Below are 18,512 nucleotides of genomic sequence, written 5' to 3' on the forward strand. Positions count from 1 at the left end.
GAGACTATGGATGTAGGAACTTTGACCTTGTTGCCTCTTTCTGATTGTATGTCTTGATCTTCCTTATCACTAAAATAAGATTGTATAGTTTGATTCTTTTCCTGTTTTTACGCATTTACCTAGCCAATTACTTGACTTATGAGCTCTTTGTCAAGGTACTTGTCTGCTTCCAGTGGGAGTAAGTGAGTGTACTTCCAGTCACTCAATCCCCCCATAATCTGTGGGCCTAGAGTTCCAGAAACAGCCCCTGCCACTGCCGCTGCTGCTGCTGCATCTGCCACAGACTCCTCAGCCCTGTCTGCTACCCTGAATTTTGGGACAGACCACTGTATTCTCTCAGGTTCAACAGGTTTTTTCTCTGACCTTTCAATTTGCTTTCTGCATTTTGGGGTCAAGAAGTCTGGAAAATACCACAGGTGCCAGTGATTCAGTCCACTGTAGGTTTTCTGAGGTCCTGTTTGTGCAAGTGCTCCCCATGCCGGACTGTGCTCCACTTCTAGCCAATATAAATGCTTCCAATCGACCTTTAAGGCTGTTTTGGACTGGAGATTTGCTTTACTCTGTCATTCTGTGGGTACTGCAGCTCCAGAATTTGTTTAGAGTCATTTTCCAGGCATTTGACTGGCTTTGGGGTTGAGCTTTAGCTTTTACTCTACCATCTTGGCTCCACCTCCATCTCTTTTCTAAAGCCTATCATCACAGAGGACACATTACCTTCTATAAGTAGAAGCTTAGTGTTCCTTGCCCATTAGATTGTAAGAACCTTAAAAACTGGAACTTTCTTTGCCTTTCTTTACATCCCCAGAACTTTGCACACTTCCTAATACACAGTGGGTGCTTAAGAAATAAGTACTGATGGACTGATTTTTAGGCAAAATGTTACTCCTGATACAAAGGTCTCTTTAATAAAATTAAAAATCCCCAATATAAGTATCTAACATAGTCAAGAGGGTTAACTTAGGAACTGAGGACAATTTGACATTCAAAGTGAAGCAATTCAAGGTAAAGGGAAAAAAGCAAATACAAATAATTAAGAGACTAAACAGTTTGGAAAATTTGGTGATGCAAAATAAATAGTAAAAAATAATTTCAATAAAAGAAATTATAAAAGAAATTGGATAATGATAAACTGGAAGAAAATGAAACATTAATGCAATCTGAGGAATATTTGAGAAACAGAGGTTCCAGTTAAAGATAGAAAATCAATTTGAATACACTGGATGTAGATGTCATCATTCAATGGGTAATATTCCAGAAAACTTTACAAAAAGATCGAAAATGTAGAATGAGAAGGATGAAAATCAAAAGGAAGTCTGCATCTTTCTCACTGAGAAATTTTGGTGAAAGATTCCATTATTTCAGGAGAAAAAGAAAAATTCTAACGGACCAGAAATAATAATATATGTTTGGTGTTCAATCATTGAGGCCTGTCCAACACTTCATGAACCACAGCCCATTTGACTCTTCTGTCCTTCACTATATCTCACAATCTGTCCAAGTGAATATACATTCTTTCCATTATACCATCTGTCCATCTCATCCTCTGCCATCCCATCTTCCACGTACTTTCAGTCTTTTCTAACATTGGGGTGTTTTCCAATGAGTCCCTTCTGCACATTCAGCGGCTGAATATTTCTGCTTCGGCTTCAGGATTTGACCTTCCAGTGAAGAGTCTGATTTAATTTCTTTAAGTATTGGCTAATTTGATCTTCTTGCTGTCCAAGAGAATCTTAGTTTTCTCCAGTACCACAATTCAAAAGCTCCAATTCTGTAGCACTCAGCTTTCCTTATAGTCAAATCTCAAAGCCATATGTTGCTACTGAAAAAAACATAACTTTGCCTGTACAGACCTTTGTCAGCAAAATACAATTCAGATGATTATCACATACACTACTGCAAGTAAGAATCTCTTAAAAGAAATGGAGCAATCATTATAGAAAAAGTGGGAAAAGATGAGAAAAGCAGGACTAGGGTATGATCTCAAAATTGAAAGAATGATATCTATTGAAATTTAAGGCAAACTTCTCAACATCATAATGATAATAGTTTATGTTTCCACCATTGATGTCAAAGAGGCCAAAGTTGATCAGTTCTATGAAGTCCTGCAACATCTACAAATAATTCTCCCAAAATGATGCCATATTCATCATATGGGATAGGAAGGATAAAGTAGAGAAACAAAAGGGAATTGGAATAATTGGCAAGTTTGTCCTTATAGTAAAAAATGAAAAAGAAATTCATAGAAGAAAGCTCAATTATGTCATGCAAATTTTCCAATCCAGAACAGTGAATAAGTAAATGTAATACAATATAGGAAAAATCAGATGAACTTAACTTTCTCTACCAAAACTAAACTACATATGGAAGTATCTTTTTCACACTTGTGTGTATATGTGTGTATACGTATAGATATAAGCATAAGAACCATTGAAAATTCCAGAAAATGGGCCAAAGTTTTCCAAAATTTGGGCATTGCTGAGACAATTAGACAATCTAAAAAGATAGTGTAGTAACAAAGTGATGTTAAAAAGAAAAGTTTTAACAATGTAGACTAAACTTAAGAGTATATCATGGGTACTGACTTTTAGGGGAGAACTGCTAGCTTGTGAAGCAATGTCCTCAACTGGACTGCACTCCACACCCCCCTCCAAAGAGATAGACCTTTCCTGCTTGTTTTCAAAACTGTATTAGGCTAGAAAATTGTTTCATTCCCTCCTTTCGCTGGTTCTGCTAAGCCAGAATTTTGGTTGAAGCATTATTTTCGTAACAATGCCCTTTAAGGTAACAGAGAAATTAAAGAGACAACAAGAATTTATCAGCACATCTCACAGGAAGGAATAAAAAGGAAAAACAAAGAACATTGAAGGAGAAAAAAAGAAGACAAAAAAAATAAGAAAGTGGGTCCTGTAAATGAGCATCACAAATAAAGTCCAAGCTAGTGAAGAAAATGGGGAAAGAGATAGAGTAGATTATCCTTAAATCTTTGGGCTAAATAAAGGAAAGTCAGTAAAATTAGCTAATTAAAAAATACTTTTTAGGGGGCAGAGCCAAGATGATGGAAGATCTTCTCTAGCTCTCCTCCATAGCCCATAAAATACCTGTAAAAATGACTCTAAACAAATTCTAGAGCATCAGAAGTCACAAAATGACAGAATGAAACAGAATTCCAGTACTACAACCTTGAAGGTTGGTGGGAAAAGTCTATCACACCAGGCTTGAAGCAGAGCTCAGCCCAGCGAGGGCTGTGTAGCACCAACAGGACTGATGCAGGCTTCAGGGCGTGGAACCACAGGCAGTTGTGGAGTTCCCAGATTTCTCAACCCACAAACTCCAAAAACAGCTTCAAAGGTCAATAAGAAAGTTCTTTCAACTGGGTGAAAGGGGAGCAGGGTCTGCTTCCAGTCCCTGCTCCAAGGCTGCCACAGTCACTTTCACTGAACCACCCATTTTTGGAGCAATCTGCCTAAAGACGCTGGAGAAATTGAGCAGCTGATCTGGGTCTCAGTCCTGAGTGGCAGTCCTAGGGAGAAGAGAAGCCTGGCAGAGCTGGAGGCAATCGTGAAGAGGGAATTGTACCCAAAGTTCCAGGGCAGAAAAGAGTACTTTTGATTGATTACAGACCAGAACACAGGGCAGGAAAGAAGTAAATTCCACTCCACTGATAGTGCCACCTTGTGGGAACTGAGTACTTGCAGATCCCTAGAGATATCTCAGACAATACCTGCACAAAACCTCTGAAACCCAGGGTAGTATACTTGATAAAGGACTCAAAAGGTTGGAAAAATGCCCCAAAATGGGGAAAAGTAAGACTATAGAAGGTTACTTTCTCTGTGAAAAGTTATTTTCTTCCATCTTTTCAGATGAGGAAGAGCAAAGCATACCATCAGAGTAAGAAAGGAAGGTCAAGCCTTGTATATTCAAAGCCTCCAAAAAATATGCAATTGTCTCAGGCTGTGGAAGAGCTCAAAAAGGATTTTGAAAATCAAGTAAAAGAGGTGGAGGAAAAATTGGGAAGGGAAATGAGAGCAATGGAAGAAAATCATAAAAAATGAGTCAACAGCTTGCTAAAGAATTCTCCAAAAAATGCTGAAGAAAATAACATATTTAACAACAGACTAATCCCAAAGTAAAAGAAATCCAAAAAGCCAATGAGGAGAATAATGCTTTAAAAGCAAAATTGGCCAAATGGAAACAGAGGTGGAAAAGTTCAATGAAGAAAACAATTCTTTAAAACTTAGAATGAAGAAGATGGAAGCTAACTATTTTGTGAGAAACGAAGAAATTATAAAATAAAACCAAAAGAATGAAAAAATAGAATACAATGTGATGTATCTCATTGGAAAAACAAATTACCTGGAAAATAGATGCAGGAGAAATAATTTAAAAATTATTGAAAACCTGAAAACCATGATCAAAAAAGAGCCTATACATGATCTTCCAAGCAATTATCAAGGAAAACTGCCCTGGTATTCTAGAAACAGAGGGAAAATAGAAATGGAGAGAATTCAGTGATCATATCCTGAAAGAGATCCCAAAAGAAAAAGTTCTAGAAATACTATAGAAAAATTCCAGAGTTTCCAGGTCAAGGAGAACATATGACAAGAATCCAGAAAGAAAAAAAATCAAATATTGTGGAAATACAATTAGGATAACACAGGATTTAGCAGCTTCTACACTAAGAAATCAGAGGACTTGGAATATGATATTCCAGAGGTCAAAGGAAGTAGGATTAAAACCAACAATCACCTACTCACCTAAACTGAGTATAATACTTCAGGGAAAAAAATGGAATTTCAGTGAAATAGAGGACTTCTAAGTATTCTTGTTGAAAATACCAGAGCTGAACAGAAAATTGGACTTTCAAATGTAAGAATCAAGAGAAACATGAAAAGGTAACCAAGAAATAGAAGCCTTAAGGAACTCATTAAAGTGGAACTGTTTACATTCCTACACGGAAAGATATTATTTGTAACTCATGAGACCTTTCTCAGTATGAAGGTAGTTAGAGGGAACATATACATATATATTTATATTTATATTTATATTTATATTATATATATGTATGTACATATGTATGTATGCACGTATACACACTTACATATTTATATAGGTGTGTATGTATGTATATTATATATGTGTATTCATGTGTATGTCTGTGTGTGAATGTATATATGTGTGTGCATACATGTGTGTATGTATGTGTGTATATAAGTACAATGAATCAAGAACTGATTTATAGCAAAAAAAGAGAGAGAATCTATTCTAGAAGTGTGCCAGGATTCAAAGAGGAGTGTGCTGTCCTACAGTCAATATTAGTAGCAGTCACTGTAGTGGTATTTGCAGTAGTTGCCTTAGTGCTTTTAGGAGTCATAGTAGAAGAAGAAGAAATAGAAGTGGTAGAAACAGGAGTATTTGTATTATTATTATTATAAAAATTTTTACGTTTTCATGTATTTTGTGTGATGTTATACAGTTTCATGATATATAATTCATATTTTTACAAATGATAACTTATTTTATAAAATAAGATAAGGTTATTATCTTTTTTAGTAAAATAAGCATTTGTGTATTTCTTACTATGTGCCAGAGTCTGTACTAGGTAATTTACATATTTTCTTTTCTCTTCATAAAGATTCTCACAGGTAGATAGAGTTATTGTTCTCATATTTTACCAGAGAAAACTGAGACAAGCAAGTTAAGTGACATGTCCAAGATCACAGAGGTATTCGGTTTCTGTGGTTAGATTTTAATTCAGGTCTCCCTGACTCTAGACCCAGCACTAAGTCGATTCTCAGAATTAAAAGAGGAAAAATAATTACAACAATAAAACAACCACTTCACAAAAGACAGAGGCTTCTCCATGTGATTTATAAACATAAACACAAAGCCTCAAATGTCTTCAGAAACTAAATTCAGTTGATCCAATTCTTCATCTTTGGAGTATAGTACCCTTCAGCCTTCTCTGACTATCTTCTCCCACTCCCTTTACTGACTTCATTTCACTGAGAGATTGATTACAGGGATTTCACTACCAGATTCACACCCAGACCGAACAACTCCTTATCTAGTGTACTATGTTTTTGTATTATTAGTGAAAGGTAAAACAAGAAAATCATTACTGATAAGGCATTTTCCTACTTTCAATTATTATTTTTTCATCCAACAACAGTTATGTTGTCATCTTTTCTTCAATCATCCACTTTCAAACAATCTAAGTCTGAAAAAAGTAAAAATAATCACTGTTTCTATTAAACTCATTTCCTCGTCAGAGTCAGATAATGATGATTTTTGGTTATCTTGAAACTATCCACACAGGCCTATTTTATGTTTTGTCTTGATAATCTGTTACATGCCCATTTTTCATTCACCTTTATTCATCATATATGTATCTGGGATGGTGATTGAGTTTTTGGTGCTTCATCATTGGCCTATAAATCAAGTTCACTTGTTTTTCTCATTGGTATCACTGACTACTAAATTGTCATTTTGGAACCTTCTTTGTATCCTAGGATGACTGATCCCATAAAACTTCAGATTAAAGAAATATTCTCATTGGGATGTTTGAAATATGTTCTTTATGAATCCAAACTGCTGATCATCCCATAACCAGAGGTCTTCTCTTGCATTATAAACTATTCTAAGCTATGATCACTCCTTATGGTCCCAGTTTCCCAACATTTCTACCAGAGCAAGCAGCTCTTTCGAGTAATAAGAATCTTATGGGGAGGGGGGTAGGGTAAGTCAAGAAGATATAGTAAAAGAAGGGATTTACTAGAACTCTGACTCAAAACTAAGCCAAATACCGGTAAAAATGACTCCAAGCAAATTCTGGAGCTGCAGAACCCACAGAATGACAGAGAAAAGCAAACCTCCAGTTCAGGACAGCCTAGAAGATCAACAGGAAGTGTCTACCATGCTTGGCTAGGAGCAAAGTAGAGTCCAGCATGAGCTGAGCCTGAATAGATAGGACCTGAGTAAGTTTTTGTATTTTTTGGGTGAAACTGAATCACTGGCACCTGTGGTATTTTCCAGACTTCACACAATGTCAAGGACCTATTAGAAGGTCAGTGGCAAAAACATGTTGTGCCTGTGTGAGAGAGTAGAGTGGTTTAGTCCCAGTTCAAGGGTGGTAGAGGGGTGGAAAAACTTGCACAGTGGCAGCAATGGTGGCAGCAGTGGAATCAGCTCTTTCTGGAGCTTTAAGCTCACAGATTGTGGAGCAATTGAGCAGTTATGGTACACCCTCCCACCCACACTGGAAGCAGAGAACTACCTTGACAAAGAGCTCAAAGGTCAAGTAAATGACTGGAAAAAATGAGCAAAAAAAATTGAAACAGAATCAGACTATAGAATCTTAACTTTAGTTACAAGGAAGAACAAAATATACAAACAAAAGAAGACAAAAATTCAAAGCTCCTATATCCAAATCCTCCATGAAAAATATACATTGGTCTAGGGCCATGGAAGAGCTCAGAAATGATTTTGAAAATCAAGTAAGAGAAGTAGAGCAAAAATTGAGAAGAGAAATGAGAGTGATGCAAAGAAAAACACGAAAAAGGAGTCAACTGATTGCTAAAAGGGATCAAAAAAAAGTTGAAGAAAATAATTCCCTAAAAATAGACTAATCCAAATAGTAAAAGAGATCCAAAAAGCCAATGAGGATAAAAATGCTTAAAAAGGAAAACTGGCTATATGGAAAAGGAGGTCCAAAAGTTCACTGAAGAAAATAATTCCGTAAACATTAGAATGGAGCAGATGGAAGCTAATGACTCTATGAAATATTAAGAAAATATAAAACAAAAGCAAAGAATGAAAAAAATAACAATGTGAAATATCTCATTGGAAAAACAACTGACTTGGAAAACAGATGCAGGAGAGATAATTTTAAAATTATTGGACTATCTGAAAGCCGTGGTTAAAAAAAATGGCTAGAAATCATATTTCAAGAAATTATCAAAGAAAACTGCCCCAATATTGTAGAACCAGAGCATAAAATAGATACTGAAAGTATTCACTGATCACCTCCTGAAAGAGATCCCAAAAGTTAGAGTTACAATTGGAGAATATTGTAGCCAAATTCAAGAGCTCCCAGGTGAAAAAGGAAATATTACAAGCAGCCAGAAAGAAACAATTCGAGTACTGTGGAAACACAATCAGGATAACACAAGCTCTACTAGCTTCCACAGTAAGGGAGTGGAGAGCTTTGAATATGATATTCCAGAGGTCAGAGGACCTAAGATTAAAACCAAGAATCACCTACACAGCATAACTGAGTATAATACTTCAGGGGAAAAATATTCATTCAATGAAATACAGGATTTTCAAGCATTCTTAATGAAAAGACCAGAGCTGAATGGAAAATTTGACTTTCAAACACAAGTATCAAGAAAAGTATGAAAAGATAAACAGGAAAGAGAAATCATAAGGGACTTACTAAAGTTGGACTATTTACATTCCTACATGGAAAGATAATATTTGTAACTCTTGAGACTTTTCTTAGTTTTGGGGGAGTTGGAGGGATTATATATGTAGAGAGCAGGCATAGGATGAGTTGAATATGACAGGATGATGCATAAAAAAATAAAGTAATGAAGTGAGAGAGGAATAGATGGGGAGAAAGTGAAAGGGAGAAATAGAATCAATTAAATAATCGCTCACATAAGAGGAAAAGGAAAAACCTTTTCAATGGACAGGAAGAGAGGGACAGTGAGAGGGAAAGAACAAATCTTTCTATCATTGGATTTCAATTAGGGAGGGAATAGTATACACACCCAGTTTGGTATGAAAATCTATCTTACACTACAGGAAAGTAGGGGGTAAGAGAATAAGCAGGTGGTAAGGATGATAAAAGGGAGGACAAATGGGAGAATGGGTGTAATTAGAAGTAAACACTTTGAGGAGGGACAGGGTCAAAAGAGAGAGGTCAAAAGACAGGGTCAACAGAAGGCAGGATAGGATGGAGAGAAATATAGCTAGTTTTTTACATCATGACTATTGTGGAAGTATTTTGCATGACTACACATATATAATGTATATGTTTCCTTCTTAATGGGGGTAAGTGGAGAAGGAGGAAGGGAGAGAAGTTGGAACTGAAAGATTTAAAAACAAATGTTACAAGTCATTTTTAACATGCAACTGGGAAATAAGACAAACAGGAAATGAGGTATAGAAATCTATTTTGCCCATCAAGAAAATAGAGGGAAAGGGGATAAGAGAAGGGAGGGGTATGATAGATGCGAGGATGGATTGGGGAAAGTGGTAATCAGAATGCACATTGTCTTGGGATAGAAGTAGAGGAGAGATTGGAGAGAATATTTGGAAGTCAAAATCTTGTGGAAGTGAATATTGAAAACTAAAAATTAATTAATTAATACAACAAAAGAATCTTATAAAAGGTACAACTTCCATCAATGGGTTCCTCTGCATTTTAGAAAACAAATGCATCGTTGAAGCTAGTGTACTCATGTACAAATATCAACTCAGCTGCTCAACTATAGATATTAATAGAATCATTATGCATAAAAAATAAAGTCGATTAAGTAAGAATCCCATAGATCACCTTGTCATTTGCAATGTCATGACCCAGGCCACTGGAAAGGCCCTAAATTGGAACAGGTTTAATGACCCTCTCCTGCACATAGATTCATATACTCTTGTGTAGAAGGAAGAAAATCAACAACTTCACTGTAGTTGTCATATCAGAATTGAAATAAATACCTTTTATCTGAGGCAATTTCATTGTTTTCACATGGAATTAAATGTAATCACAAATTAAAAATAACAAGAGAAAATATTAGAGCATAAGAGGTAATATTGAAATCTCAAATCATTGCTGCTTCATCTCTAGTTCAGATAAATAACAACTGAATATTTTAAGTATGCTCTGCTAAGCCCAAGAATGGAAGAGAAATGTTACCTTCCAAGACAGATCAGGGTTTCTTCCAAGTTCTGATGCCTCTTTTGCCTCAAACTGAAACATTTCATGGAGAGTGTGGGCTACTAAATATACTGCATTGTAAATATTAAAATGTAATTCCATTATGATCGTGTCAATATTTATTTTAGGTAGAATAGACAAGGAACCAGCTTCTGAGCACAAGGAATGTAACGTTTCTATATGATTTTCTTCAGAAAGTCTACAATGAAAGACTAACTTCCAGATAGTCTTCAGGAAAATGTCCTCAGGGTTTGCACCAAGATTCAGGCTTCTTACAACATCTTTAAAACCAGGAATCTCTATCTTGGTATGGGAAAATGTTATCATACCATGGAAATAGCTAAACATGTCCAAATAAGAATCATCAGAAAAATCCCAAGAAGAGGTGGTGACCAAAATCTTCTCATGAAGTACAATATGAATCAATATAGTAGAAAGTTCCTGAAGGGAGTTTGTATCTCCATAGATGAAAATCACACTTGATGATGATGATGCAGTGATCCTAGAAAAGAGTTCAAAATCTTCACCACTTCTAAAGTTTGGGGGCAATCGTTCCTTAAAAGTCACACACAACTCATTCCTGACCATCTCTTCTTTCAGATCATTGAAGAAAGTTTCCCCTCTCCTGTCATCTGAAAGAACCAGTCTCACTCAAGTCCAGCCAAAATGAAGCATCAATTGGATGAGTGCGAGGTGAAGAGTGGATTCCCTGCTGCCCATCTGACGGACATAAGGATACTGAACCTTATAATTCAGAAGGAGACCAAATGGGCAATAGCTGATCCAAATGAAAAATAAAGAACACTGGAATGGTGATTTAATTTCATTCAGAATAGGAATTTGTCATCCTTTACATTTGTACAAGCAACTACCAGTGCCTTACAAAAAGCAAGTAATGGATAAATGCTTATTAAGTTTAATTTATAGTCTTAGGTCACAAAGTTATGCTATTATAGGATATGATGATATGGAGGAAATTCTGACACTGTACCTGACCAAGAACCCTTTCTCCAGGGTCTCCATTAAGCAAAAATTAAGTCTCCTTTGAAACTTTTTAATGAGAGAAAACTCAATGTCTTGCGAAAAGGCCATTCCTTATTTAGAAATCTCTACCAATTCAAACCTTTTTTTTCTTAACTTTTTAACTAAATCAGCCTCTTTGTAACCTTGACTCCTTGGTCCTATTTTTTCATGTTGATTCAAGAAAAATATTCCCAGTGTCTTTTGCATGACCTTGTTATTTAAATATTTGAGTGTAATTGCATGTCTTCTTCAACTCAAACATCAACAATTCCTTTATTCCGTCTTTTTGATGCTGAGTTGTTTTTGATGCTAAGACTTTGTTCAAATATGAAAAGTTCTCTAGCAAAAATTCAGTGGGAGATGGAAGATGGAGATCTACTCACGCTGAAATCCGTTGTCAAGGAATTACACATTACTCCTACCATGTTAGTAGAGAATCCAAGAAATAAGCAATGTTTCATTCATCTACAGAGAACCCAAATGACTGATCTCTAACCAAAAACAAAAAAATCTGCCAGTATTATACCTTCAGTCATCTAATTTTCCTGGAAGCAAGAGAGATTTTCATATTCAGAGTCTCTTTCCTGTATTCTTCATCCCTAGTGTTCTAAGAAGGGAAAAAAGTAACTAGTGCTGAACTTTCATTTTGATCAAGTCTCCAGTAATCCAATCATCAAGGATATCCTGATCTAGATTCACAAAGTGATCTCCTTGCAGACAAAATTAAGAGAGAATGGAATCTCATTTTAACGACTTTGATCCCATTATGGTTGAAGGTAAGAACCTAGGATACTGGTACTTCCCCATCCCGTGACAAATAATAACATCAGGTTATTATTAGGCTTGGAGCCATGGTAAAATATATAAAATATGACCTACAATCATGGCGGTTTTGCCCTCAGAAGAATAATTATGAAATAGTTTTTCTTATACCCTCAGTTAGAAATCAAATCAGTGAGTTGGAGGTTGCTCTGCTTGACATTTGATTAAAAATGTATCCTCTCTTTTTTATTAAAGAAATGAAAATGAAAATAATTATGGAGAATTTCTCACATCTATCAAATTGATTAAAATGAGAGAAGGGGGAAAGGACAAAGGGAGGGAATGTTGAAAATCGGGATAATAATATACTCTTGGTAGAATTGTGAACTGATCCAATCATTTTGAAGGGCAATTTGGAATTACATTCAAAGAGGTATAAAAGTATCTGTACAATTTGAGCTAGCAATACTACTAACAGGTCTGTTTCCCAAGGTAATCAGGGGAAAAGGAAATAAATCCAACTTTCTAAAATATTTAAAGCAGTTCTATTAAAGGTGACAAATAATAAAAATTGAGTGGATATCCATCAATTGGAGAGTGTCTGACTAAATTGTAGTGTATGACTGTAATGGAATACTACTGTTCTGTAAGAAATGATTAACAGGTTGATTTTATGGGGAAAAGGATATAGAAAAACTCACATGAAATGAATCAGAGTGAAATATGCAAAACAAAGGAACACTAAACACAAAACTAGCAATATGGTTCAAATACTGTCTCTGAATGACTAAGCTATTGTGAGTAATACAAACATTGAAATCACATAAAAACGACTTATGAAGGAAAATGCCATTCATCTGCAGAGAAAGACATGATATATGCAGGTATATAGTATATCGTTCCACATATAAATCTATCTCAAATGTTGGCCTTCTGGAATGAGGACAGGGGGAAGGGAGAACTCCAAATGTGGAACTCCAAATGCAACAAATTAATTAATTAGTTAAATCACACACAAAAAAGTAAAATAAAAACAAACTATTCCTTCTCCTATGTGAGTTTCTGAGGTGATCTGAGATCGTACATTTTAATTAAATTATTTCATTTGTTTTCAGTGTTTAACAATCACTTCCAGATATCTTAGATTTTTTTTCCCTCCATCCCCACTCCATCCAGGAGATGGGATGCAATCTTATATAGGTTCTACACATACTTTTCTATTAAATATATATTGCATAAAAGAATTAAAATGAATGGGAGAAACCATAAACTAAAACACAACAAAACATAATGCATAAGAATGAGAGTGTTTTTATCTGCAATCAAATTCTGTAGTTCTTTCTCTAGATGTGGAAGGTGTTTTGCCTCAAGAGACCATTGGAAATTTTTTTTAAGTCCATGCATTTCAATGAAGTACTAAGTCTACCAGAAAAATTCCTTGCCCACTGTAGTTTTTGCTGTATGAAATGTTCTTGATCCACTCCTTTCACTCAGCATCAGTTCATATAAGTCTTTCCAGTCACCTCTGGAGTCTTCCTATTCATAGTTTCTCATAGCAAAATAGTATTCCATGACATTCGTATACCACAACTCGTCCAGTCATTCCCCAATTGATTGGCATCCTTTTGATTTTGGCCACCACAAACAGAGCTGCTAAAAATATTTTTTTACATGTGGGACCTTTTCTCATTTCTATGATCTCTGTGGGATAGAGGCCCAGAAGGAATATTGCTGGGTAAAAGGATATGCACATTTTTGTAGCCCTTTGGAAATAGTTCAAAATTGCTCTCAAGAATGGTTGACTCAGCTAACAGCTCCACCAAAAAGGAGTTAGTGTTCCAACTCTCCCACATCTTCTCCAACATTTATCATCTGCCTCTTTTGTCATGTTAGCCAGTCTGATAGGTGTGATGCAGTATCTCAGAGTTGTTTTGATTTGAAAATATTTAATCAATGGGGATTTAGAGTATTTTTTCATATGATTACAGATAGCTTTAATTCCTTCCTCTGAAAATTCTCTGTTCATATCCTTTGACCATTAATCAATTAGGGAATGACTTGTATTCTTGTACATTTGATTCAATTCTCTCTATATTTTAGAAATGAGACCTTTATCACACACTAGTTGCAAAAATTCTTTCCCAGTTTTCTGCTTTCCTCCTTGGTTGCATTAAGGTTGTGCAAAAATTTTTCAATTTAACGTAATCAAAATTATCCATTTTGCACTTCCTCATGTCCTCTACCTCATGTGTGGTCATAAATTTCTCCATTCTCCATAAATCTGACAAATACACTATTCCTTGCTCCCCTAATTTGTTTACAATGTCAATCTTTATACCTAGATCATGTATCCATATGGACTTTATTGTTGTGTATGGTGTCAGGCATTGGTCTATGCCCAGTTTCCGCCACACTGTTCTCCAGTTTTTCCAGAAATTTTTGTCAAACAGTGAGTTCTTATCCCAGAAGCTGGGATCCTTGGGTTATCAAACAGTAGATTGCTATACTCATTAACTACTGTGTCTTGAGTATTTAACCTATTCCACTGGTCTACCTCTCAGTTTCTTAGCCTGTACCAAGTGGTTCTGATGATTACTGCTTTTGAGATCTGGTAGGGATAGGCCACCTTCCCTAGCATTTCCTTTCATTACTTCCCTTGATATTCTGGACCTTTGGTTCTTCCAGATGGATTTTGATATTATTTTTTTCTAGCTCTAGAAAATAATTATCTGGTAGTTTGATTGGTATGGCACTGAATAAGAATATTAATTGAGGTAAAATTGTCATTTTTATTATATTAGCTTGGCCTAACCATGAGCAATGGATGTTTTTCCATTTACTTAGATCTGACTTTATTTGTGCGAAGAGTGTTTTGAAATGTGTTCATACAGCCCTTGGGTTTATTTTGACAGGCAGATGTCTAGATATTTTATGGTGTCTACCATAACTTTAAACAGAATCTCTCTTTCTATGTCTTGCTAGTGGGCTTCGTTAGTAATATATAGAAATTCAGATGATTTGTCTGGGTTTATTTTGTAATCTGAAACTTTGCCAAAGTTGTTTAGTTTTTCAAGTAGTTTTTTTTACTTGATTCTCTATATCATCATATCATCTACAAAGAGTGATAACTTAGTTTCTTCTTTGCCTATTGTAATTCCTTCTATTTCTTTTTCTTCTTTTTTTGCTTCACCTAGGATTTCTAATACCATATTGAATAACAGTGGTAATAATGGACATCCTTGTTTCATCCCTGATCTAACTGGAAATGCATCTAACCTGTCCTTATTGCATACAATGCTTGCTGATGGTTTTGGGTAGATACTGCTTATTATTTTATGGAAAGTTCCATGCATTCCTATGCTTTCCAGTGTTCTCGGGAGGAATGGGTGTTACATTTTGTCAAAGTCTTTTTCTGCATCTATTGAGATCATTATATGGCTTCTGTTAGTTTTCTTGTTGATATGATCAATAATGCTATTTGTTTTTCTAATATCACACCCACCCTGCATTCCTGATATAAATCCTTCCTGGTCAAAACGTATTATTCTCGTGATAAGTTGCTATATTCCCTTTTCCTAATATCTTATTTAACATTTTTACATCTATGTTCATTAGAGAAATTGGTCTACAATTTTCTTTCTCTGTTTTGGTTCTTCCTAGTTTAGGTATCAGAACCATATTTGTATCATAAAAAGAATTTAGTAGTAATCCTTCTTTCCCAATTTTCCCAAATAGTCTCTATGGCATTGGTATTAATTGTTCTTTAAATGATTGACAGAATTCACTTGTAAATTCATATGTCCCTAAAGATATTTTCCTAGAGAGTTCATTGATGGCTTGTTCAATTTCTTTTTCTGAGATGGGGTTATTTAAGTACTCAAATTCCTCCTCTATTAATCTAGGCAATTTATATTTTTTAAAATAATCATCCCTCTCATTTAGACTGTCAAATTTATGGGAATACATTTGGGCAAAGTAAATTATTGTTTTAATCTCCTCCTCATTGGAGTTGAGTTCATCGTTTTCATTTTTGATATTGGTAATTTGGTTTTCTTCTTTCTTTTTTTAAATCAAATTGACCAAAGGTTTGTAAATTTTATTTTTTTCTTCATAAAACCGACTCTTAGTAATAGTTCTTACTTCAATACTTTTCTTCATTACAATCTTATTAGTCTCTTCCTTGGTTTTCAGTATTTCTAATTTGGTATTTACTTGGGGATTTCCAACTAGCTTTTTCAGCTGCATGGCCAATTCATTGATTTCCTCTTTCTCTATTTCATTCAACTAGGCATTCAAAGATATAAAACCTCCCCTAAGAAATGCTTTTGCAACATACCATAAGTTTTGGAAGGTTGTCTCATTATTGTCATTCTCTTGCATGAAGCTGTTAATTGTTGCCAAAGTTTGTTGTTTAACCCACTCACTCTTGCAGATTGTTCAGTTTCCAATTAGTTTTTGGTTTATATTTCCATAGTCTTTGATTACATATAATTTTATTGCATTATGATCTGAGAAGCATACATTGACTATTTCTGCCTTTCTGCACTGGATTATGAGATTTTTCTTCCCTATTACATGCTCATTTTTTCTATATGTGCCTTGTACAGCTGAGAAAAAGGTATATTTCTTTCTATCCCCATTCAGTTTCCTCCAGTGATCTATTATATCTACCCTATCCAGAGTTTTATTCACCTCCTTAACTTCTCACTTGCTTATTTTGAGGTTAGATTTATCAGTTCAGAGGGGGGAGGTTGAGGTCCCCCACTAGTATAGCTTTGTTGTCTGTTTTTTCCTGTAACTCCATTAACTTCTGCTCTAAGAATTTGGATGCTATACCACTTGGAGCATATCCATTGTCTATGGTGCCTTTTAGCAGGATGTAGTTTCCTTCCTTATCTCTTTTGATTAGATTGGTTTCTGCTTTTGCTTTGTCTGAGATTAGGATTGTTATCCCTGCTTTTTTTACATTAGCTGAAGCACAAAATATTTTGCTCTAACCTTCGACCTTTACCCTGTGTGTATGCCTCCTTTTCAAATGTGTTTCTTGTAAAAAATGTATTGTTGGATTATGGTTTTTAATCCATTCTGCTATCTGTCTCTGTTTTATGGGAGAGTTCGTTCCATTCACATTCACAGGTATGATTACTATCTGTCTTTCCCTCCATCCCCTTTCCCCTTGTTTATGCTTTTAGCTCTCCCTTCTCCCTTCCCCTCCACAAAAGTGTTTTAACTTTTAAACACTGCCTCCCTCAGTCCTCCCCCCCTTCTTTCATCACTCCTCCCTTTTAATCTTTTCCTTTACTTATTCTTTCCTGCCTTTTAGCCTCCCCTTCCTTTTCTTTCCCCCTTCCCCTCCTACTGCCTATGAGCTACTTGTACTTCTATATGTAACTGAGTTTGTTGTTCCCTCCTTAAATCCAAATCAGATGAGAGTACCTCTCAAACAATGCTCACCCTCTTCCTTCTTCCCTTCTACTGTAATATATTTTTGTACCTCTTCTTGCGATGTAATTTATTTTTTCTACATCCTCCTTTTCACATCTCCCATTACAATCCATTCACACCATTAACTCACATTTCTTATTATCACATCATTTAATTTATTCCCACTCTATCTATGTATATCCCTTTAATATATCATAATAAATATACAGTTCTCAAGATTAACAACTATGATCTTCCCTTATAGGGAATGTAAACAGTTTGCCCACATTGAGTAAGCTTTTTCCCCCCTGTTTACCTTTTTATGCTTCTATTTAGACCTGTGTTTGAAGATCAAATTTTCTATTAAGTTCTGACCTTTTCTTGAGGAAGGCCTGGAAATTTTTATTTCATTAAATTTCCATATTATGCTCAACTTTGCTGGGTGATTAAACCTTAGTTGTAGTCCTTGTTCCTTTATCTTACAAAATATCATATTCCAATTCCTTTGATCTTTTAATGTGGAAAATGTGATCCTAACCATACCTCCTAGATACACGAATTGTTTCTTTCTGGCTCCCTGCAGTATTTTCTCCTTCACTTGATAGTTCTGGAATTTGGAAAGGATATTCCTTGGTGTTTTTCTTGGGAATCTCTTTCAGGAGATGAATGGTGGAGTCTTTTGATGATTATTTTGCCTTCTGGATCTAGGACTTCTAGGCAATTTTCCTTGATGATTTCTTGGATGATATTGTCCAGGCTCTTTCTTTCATCAAGACTTTCTGGTAGACCATTAATCCTTAGATTTTCTCTACTGGGTCTATTTCCAGGTCAGTTGTTTTTCCAACGAGATATTTTATATTTTCTTCTATCTTTTCAATATTTAGATTCCATTTGATTCTTGATGCCTCATAGATTCATGAGCTTCTACATGCCCAAATAATTTTTATCAAATTGCTTTCTTCAGTTACCTTTTGCATCTCCTTTTCCATCTTTCCAATTTTTCCTTTTAAGGAGTTATTTTCTGCAGTTAGGTTTTGTACTTTCTTTTCCACTTATACAAGTGTCCTTTTAAATTCTTCTCTGATTTCTTTTCTTTCATATTTTCAAAGGTATTGGTCAGTTCTTCTTCTATTCCTCTAATTTAGCATTTTAAATCCTTCCTGAACTCTTCCAAATAGGCTCCTTGTGTTTCAGACCAATTCATTTTCCCTTCTGAAGTTTCATATGGGACTACAGTCACAATGCCGACCTCTTTGGTACTTGTGTCTTGGTACTTGTCTCCACAGAAAGATTCTATGGTCTTTTCTTTTCTGCTTTGCTTCTTACTCATGATAATCACTCTTTTCCTGCTTTTTAAAGTAAATCT

The 18,512-nt window shown here is 35.3% G+C and overlaps 2 protein-coding genes across 2 annotated transcripts in view; both read right to left on the reverse strand.

The window, feature by feature from the left end:
- LOC140522509 (vomeronasal type-2 receptor 26-like) overlaps positions 1 to 18,512 on the reverse strand; it is a 132,028-nt gene that overhangs the window by 23,158 nt on the left and 90,358 nt on the right. The window lies entirely within an intron of this gene.
- LOC140530369 (vomeronasal type-2 receptor 26-like) overlaps positions 1 to 18,512 on the reverse strand; it is a 41,332-nt gene that overhangs the window by 5,103 nt on the left and 17,717 nt on the right. The window contains 1 exon segment of the mRNA XM_072649937.1: positions 9,917 to 10,715. Coding sequence (XP_072506038.1) covers positions 9,917 to 10,715 — 799 coding nt within the window.

Source organism: Notamacropus eugenii, chromosome 2 (genome assembly GCF_028372415.1).
Source record: "Notamacropus eugenii isolate mMacEug1 chromosome 2, mMacEug1.pri_v2, whole genome shotgun sequence".
In the NCBI taxonomy this organism is placed as follows: domain Eukaryota; kingdom Metazoa; phylum Chordata; class Mammalia; order Diprotodontia; family Macropodidae; genus Notamacropus; species Notamacropus eugenii.